This window comes from Musca autumnalis, unplaced genomic scaffold, assembly GCF_047663935.1.
Source record: "Musca autumnalis isolate F117 unplaced genomic scaffold, ASM4766393v1 scaffold_5, whole genome shotgun sequence".
In the NCBI taxonomy this organism is placed as follows: Eukaryota; Metazoa; Arthropoda; class Insecta; order Diptera; family Muscidae; genus Musca; species Musca autumnalis.
The window spans coordinates 9,755,058-9,762,500 of record NW_027412088.1 but is presented as its reverse complement, the minus strand read 5'-3'; the positions used below and the strand labels follow the sequence as shown (position 1 = coordinate 9,762,500).

Genomic DNA, 7,443 nt, shown 5'->3' with positions numbered 1-7,443 from the left:
AATGTTGCATGCAGCTCGACATATACCCCAGTAATAACAATAAAAATAATAAAATCAACTTCCCTAACTCCACCCAAGCCCCAAGAGCAAGACCAATATACATTGGATGATATCAAATTCAGGCAAACAAACAAATGTCCAACCAATACCAACTTAAATCAGGCCTCATCATCATCATCATTATTGCCATAGCCATAGTTATGGACTTTAATTTATTTTTGCGTTATGAATTTCACTTTGCTCCAGCCAGCCTTGGTGGAATTGCTCTGAATTTTGTCACCTGCTAAAATATGGTTATAATGCCACAATAATCTTCCCCTTTATTCTTCATTCATTCATTACACCAGGGTGTTGGTTGTCTTGTTTGGTTGGGAGTTGTTTTATGCATTCATATTGCTATCTTTTGATCAGCATGTATGTATATATGTATCTATGTATGCGTTTCCGTCTGTCTGCCTGTAAACAAATATTGTCGTCTATATATTTTGTATTGCAACATGCAAAGCGCCCACTTGATAAGTCATTAATAATAATTTTTTCGAAGTTGGGTTTTTTCACTTTAATTCTCAATTTATTTCATCTTTTGTCGTTGTTGAACCTGGTGCTAGTCGAGCTGGTGGTGGTGTTGTTGTTGTTTAACGCTTTTATAGGAGACATGATTATATTGTCGTGGCTAAAATGTAACAAAGACATGCAAAATAACAACAAGAGTAATATTATATATCCCATGGTAATGTCCCGCTCTGTCCGTCCATTTGATTTTATGTCCGCATAATGTCTGTCCGACCGACCGTTCGTCCGTCTGTCCATTTGTAACGTCATGCGTCATATATACATGACAGATTGCATTTGTTTTTGGTTTTTATGTTGTTTGGCTGTTAAGAAATAAAATGTATTGGAAATTTATTAAAAATTTCAAGAGTAGACTCGTTTGTTTTTTTTCGATTTTTTTTTTTGCTTTCTTAATGGCGTGTTTGTTATGGCAGCAATAACAACAAAAAGCCAAGTTGATTTAATTTCGTTGTTATTGGTGGAGTGTCGCTTTTGTCCATTTCTTAACATTTACGATGCGTGAAAATATTATGGCAAAAAGGAGTGAATGAACAACAAACACCCCAAGTGATTGTTGCTTGGATGGCTTGCCTGGCTGCAAGCTGCATGCTTGTATGCTGTTAAACGTTGCTTTACAAACAAACAACACATTTTATGCTTTTCATGTGCGACATGATGTTAAGGCAAATGTTAAATCGATATTTTATTGACAGATGCGGCAGCAAATAATAGCAAAACATGTTTAAGCCGTTGTTTCCTTTAAAACCACAATACTACACACACAAACTCACTCAAATAACACATTTTCCTTTTAGGTTAAGCTATGGTCAAAGGCTTTGATATCAAAAGCAGCAAAAACGAAAAAAAACCAACGCAAAAATGTTTGCCTTAGATCTTCAACAACACCACAAAATTAACAAAAAATGCGTGAGATATTGTTTCGAGTAAGAGAAAAACTAATAGAAAGCTTAGGCTAGCAAAATATCATGTAGTTTAACACTTCTTCGATCAGGTTACAACAACGCCTTTTTTATTTCATGTGCTTACATTTATGACAAGACCAAAAAGATTGCCTCTAAGCCAAATAAACACACACACTCAACGCTTAGAGCAATACCACCAGCACGAAATTGTCTGGACAGTTATATATATTATTATTATTTTTTTTTTTTAGTTTTTTTTTTCTTTCTTTAATAAATTAAGCAACGACAAGAGTTTTTCTTTTTTGTCTTTTAATGATTTATGTTGGCAATTTAATGTATATTGTTTGTCATGAAGGCGTTAATAAATACATGCTAGCTGTACAATAAATGCTGCTGCTTAAAGTGGGCCACATTGTGAAAAAGTGACAAATTAAAAAAAAAATAAAATAAAACATATAATATATGAAGGTGGAATAAATAAATGAGAGAGGTTTGGAAAAAGGAAATATGATTGATTCTTATTTTTATGAAAACCTATTTTTTAAAATTTTAATTTAATTGGGAGGCATTATGTATTTTCCTTGACTAGCCAAGAATATGGTTACTCCATTTGTATGCCATTCATCCAAATCATCAAGACTTGAGCCGACGCCTTTACCAACATAAGGTATTGGCATCGATACTCCACCCTACAAGGTTGAATTACTTTCTTAGCTGGCCTCTATAAAACATTTGTTGTAGAAGCCGAACTTGGAATAGCTTTCCTTTCTTCTCCAGTTGTTACTTTTCTTCCCCAATTTTGAAAATCAAAAGCTCGTCTTTCATATATTAGCTCCATCCGAGCCTAGGTCTTCCTTTTCTAGGTGTACCACCTTGCGGTCTTTCGCTGTCTAACCCTCTCGGAAATTTGCTAGCCACAATTCCTTAGTATTTTTGGCTATGAAAAACATCGCCATAAGTAGTATCGGTCAAGCTATGCTTCAACCGCCACTCGAACTCGGTAATAAACATATGGTTTGATATCGCTGAGCTATGAACTGAATCGGAATATAAGATAAGTCTTCCAAGTTATTCATGGAAAACATATTACATATTTATAAAAATCACTTATATATCACAAATGATAATTCACACTCGAAACTTTTATAGTAATTTTTTATAATTATTATTTGTTGGAAAATTCAGACCAAAAAGCTTAAAAGTTTGTTCCCCAAATCGTTTGTAAAGTTGATTCTCTCAAATTCACACTCGAAACTTTTATAGTATTTTTTTTTAATTAATATTTGTTGGAAAATTCAGCCCAATTCAGCCCAATTCAGCCCAAAAAGCTTAAAAGTTTGTTCCCCAAATCTTTTATAAAGTGTATTCTCTCAAAATGCTCGTGTCCTAAGTCTTTTTATTTTCTCAAAATTATTCCAAAACATTGAATAGAATTGATCCTACTTTACAAGATTATTATTTCGATAGCTTGTCCCTTAAATCGTTTGTATTGTGGAATCTCACAGAAAGTTTTTGATTTAAGTCCTTTGATTTTCTCATTTCTCATTCGTTTATATTGTGGAATCTGTTGTTAACTTTTGTGTCTTAAGTCTTTTGATTTGCCAAAATCTTGTGTTATTTTTACTTATAAAAGTTTGTGTCTTAAATCGTTTGTATTGTAGAATCTCACAAAAAGTTTTTGATTTAAGTCCTTTGATTTTCTCAAAAAAAATATTCCTTAAATTCAATTGAAAGTTTGCATTTTAATTCGTTTATATTGTGGAAGCTGTAGAAAACTTTTGTGTCTTAAGTCTTTTGTTTTGCCAAAATCTTGTGTTATTTTTACTTATAAAAGTTTGTGTCTTAAGTCTTTTGATTTTCTCAAAAATATTCCATAAATTGAATTAAAAAGTTCGTGCCTTAAATTGTTTATATTGCAGAATCTCACAAATAGTTTGTGTCTCAAGTCTTTTTATTTCCTCCAAAAATATTAGAGAATAAAAGGTTCAGTGAGAGCACGAGTGTGAGTGACATTTTACTCTGCCTGGTTTAAAAAACCTAGTGGAAGTTCTCTCGCCTCACTCTGATTTAGAGAAAATAGTTTCTTTCCACTTATCTTAGTGCATCAATCGAATGGATCGGCAACCACCCACTTCGAATACAATGGCTGTATGTATCTGGAAGTGGTACCATATTTTCTTTAGCATACTTTTAGGAGAGGTTATTGGGTGATTATGTGGTTTTTTAATTAGAATTTTACTCTACTTTTACCATTTGGTGAGGACTAGAGAGAGGAGGGAGAGAGAAGAGATAACTCTTGCAACATTGTACTCTTTCCTCCACACCAGAGTAAGGCAACCTATACTAACGTACACTGGTTAGTGTCACAGCCATGACTCTCCGTATGGACAGTTCAGTCTTTTCGATAAGTGTACAGAAGACAAAAAGCGACACACACCCTTCCTCAATGACTGCTCAGCTGAGAAACAAATAGTTTTTTTCTCCACACATATTGTGAGCGTGAATAAATTTACGTTCACTGAGAGAACAAGGTCTCTATTGTGAGTCACAACGCCTTCAACGAAGCTTTCAGTGCTTTCAGTGTCTGTCATAAGCATTGATACATGAAGAGAGTCAGTTATATGCAAATTCCCTTAAATATTTCCATTACTCTTTTTTGTTGTGTGCTCAATAAATCTCTTATGTAGCTACTCCCCCTCCACAAATGCAATGGCTTTGTTTGTGTAGCAAGGATAAGCACCATATTTTCTTTTGCATACTTTAGGGGCAGCCAAGGTCATCCATATACGTTAACGTATGTGAGAATAACAATCAGTCGTCGTTGAGCAGCCGACAAGTAAACATGTGTATGGATATACGCATAATTTTAGTGGGGACACTGAACAAAACCGCACACACCCGCCACATGTTTACTGGTCACAGGTCTAGCAACCACTAAATGCTGATACAAACTTTCTTGTGATTCTCTCACTACTTTACTCTCTTTTTTATTTTGAGCATCAATGCTTTAGGGAGTATTTGTGGTTTGATTGAATGGGTTTTAACAAGATATTTTTGATGTAGGATAGAGTACTTTCAACATTGTTCTCATTCCTCCCACTGACTTGGAACTTTGAGTTTTTGTCATAAGTATTGATGTGCAATGAGAGTCAATTTTATTAATTACTCTTTTTTGTTTTGTTCTTGCAAAAAATTTCTTATGTCTCTCTTGCTAATTGATTGCCTATCACATTTAATCTCTCAATTATTGGCATTTTGTGTTTGTTTCTTAAGTCTTTCAAAAAAATCACTCACTTTGTTTTTGTTTCACATCAAATTTCATTGCCCTACTCCACTTCTCTCATTGAAACATGTCAAAGTGCTTTGCTCGATTGCAAAATATTTTATATGCAAGCACTTTTTAAACAATTTTAATTGCTTGCTCTAATTCCAATTATTATTTTTTTTATTGATTTCTGTCAATGTTTTTTATTTTTGTTTTTTTTTTTCAAACAAATGGCAAATGTCGAATGGCAGGCAATAAATGATTAGCGACATTTATGATTGCTGTTGCCAAAGGCAACGGAAGTTGCTACTTTAGAAAATCGTAAACTTAATTTTCAATATTCAAGAGCTGTGATTATGGGTTTAGATAAAATTGAGATTTTAAAATGAGATAAGAAAACTAACAACAACAAATAGGGGTTTTAAATATTGGGAGGGTTGGCGTTTTTTTATTTGGGATGACGACTTCTATTTTGTTTTTCAAAATAGTCAAAATTGTCGTTGTTTTAATATTTTATTAAAACAACTTTAATTTATTACTGGGAAAAATTGTTTATTAAATATTTTTACATACAAAAATAGTTATTTTATGTATAAAAATATTTCTGACATATAAACGTATCTTTATATGTATATAAAAAATATATAATATATATTCATATTTTTTTATATTTTAGTTTAGTTTAATATTTCATAATATTATTTTTTTAATTTGTTTTATTTTCATTTTATTTACTTATTTTTTATTTATTTTTTGTTTTCATTTTTAGGGTCTACCATTACACATACAAATTGATACCTTTGAAGATCCCCGTGACACACAAGTCTTCCATCGAGGCTATTGTCAAATTAAAGTTTTCTGCGATAAGGTAAGTGCTGTTGCCGTTTTTTTTTTTCATTTTTTTTTTTAATTTAATTTTTTGTTACTTGTGTTGTATGCTTTCATTTCCTTGATGTCAAGTGTCATGTTTTTGTTTTCTTGGGAGGGAAGAAGGGCCTACAAAGTAGGCGTCCATTTCAAAATGACAACATGCATGACATCAATTTTAAAGCCCTTCACCAAAAACAAAACCATCATTTCGGACAGGCAATTTTAAGTCGGCTTAATATAAAAGGGAAGACAGTTTTGTGATTTTTTTTGTGCTGCTGCTGCTTCTCCTGCTTTGTTTATTTTAATGCTGTTAAAAATTATGTTGATAAGCACAAAAAGGGTTTTAAGGGATTTTTGGGTTAAAGAAAAGGGATTTAGTTAAAAAAGTAATAATTAAATGAGAATTTTTAATTATGCTTGACACAAAGCATTAATTCTTGAAATTCCTATTTCAAATGCAGCAAATAAATTGTTGAAATTTTTCTTTTATGATTTTTCTTGTAAAGATGGAAATATTTATTTTTTTTCTTCAGTTCCAGAGATAGTTTTCAAAAGAAAACATAGAGGAATAGCACTATATTTATTGTCAAAATGGTTTCTTAAACATTTCTTAAAATTTATTATATATCGCTCATTTACTCAAAGAGTGACATAACTCAAAAAATGCGTTTTCTGGGTTAACAATTGGAGTATAAAATGTACATTGAGAGCACGAGTGTGACATTTTGACTCTGTCTGGTTTTAAAACAGTGGGAGTTCTCTTGCCTCACTCTGATTTAGAGATACTATTTCCACTTATCTTCGTGGATCGGTAACAACTGCGAATACAATGGCTGCATGTATCTGGGATTGGTACCATATTTTCTTTAGCATACTTTTAGGAGAGGTTATTGGGTGATTACGTGGTTTTTCAATTAGATTTTTACTCTACTTTTACCGTTTGAAGAGGACTTGAGAAATATCACAAATAACATTGAGTTTTGAATAGATTGAGGAGGGAGAGCGAGGAGTGGAAGAGCAGATATGGCTCTTTCAACATTGTACTTATTCCTCCACACTATTTCTATTTTTTCTCAAACTTCTGTTTTATCTTGTGTCAAATTTTCATGTTGATATCTCTAAAACTCAACAAGATACAGCTCATTTCCTACGGGTTTGACATAATTCAACAAAAAAGTTTTTTGAGTTTATGAACCACTAAAACACTTCAAATCATGCTTGATATTGCACAGAAATTTAGCACTGATATCTGTTAAGCTCTTTACAAAAGATGGTCCAAGTAGTTACTTTATTTTTTGTGTAATAACATTTTTAATTTGTGAAGTCAAATTTCGATCGCAACTTAAAACGCGTTTTTCTCGAAACTCTATTTTTTGAGATGTGTCACTCTTTGAGGTAATGAGCGATATGTTGTTTTATCTCTTTAGACATTCATTTATATTAACAATATCGCCTTAACAATCAAAGAGATATATAAACGCCTCATTTCCAGTGGTCGTTAGGGTTATGACTTTTCGACATTTTTTCTCAAAAACGATTTTCTGTAGCACGAATGAATGAACTTTTGCCTATTAATCACTAAAATAACGTTTATTCCATTGGAATATAAAAAAAATCACGCACAAATAAATTTAAACAAAAATATTTTTTTGAAAAAAAATGGTTTCTCAAAAAATATTTCCTGTTGCACGAATGATAAACGTAAACCTACTAATAACTAAAATAACGTTTATTCCATTCAAATATTGTAAAAGGTCATGCACAAACCACTATGAAAAAAATTGGAATTTTTCGTTATTTATTTTTTTATTTATTTATTTATTATTATTATTA

General features: G+C 31.9%; 1 protein-coding gene across 11 annotated transcripts in view; it reads left to right on the top strand.

The window, feature by feature from the left end:
• grh (grainy head) overlaps window positions 1–7,443 on the top strand; it is a 423,741-nt gene that overhangs the window by 397,909 nt on the left and 18,389 nt on the right. For all 11 annotated transcript variants that reach the window (XM_073956301.1, XM_073956299.1, XM_073956297.1 and 8 more), the window contains one exon: window positions 5,510–5,608. In XM_073956301.1, the coding sequence (XP_073812402.1) occupies window positions 5,510–5,608 (99 nt within the window). The remainder of the gene's footprint in view (window positions 1–5,509; window positions 5,609–7,443) is intronic.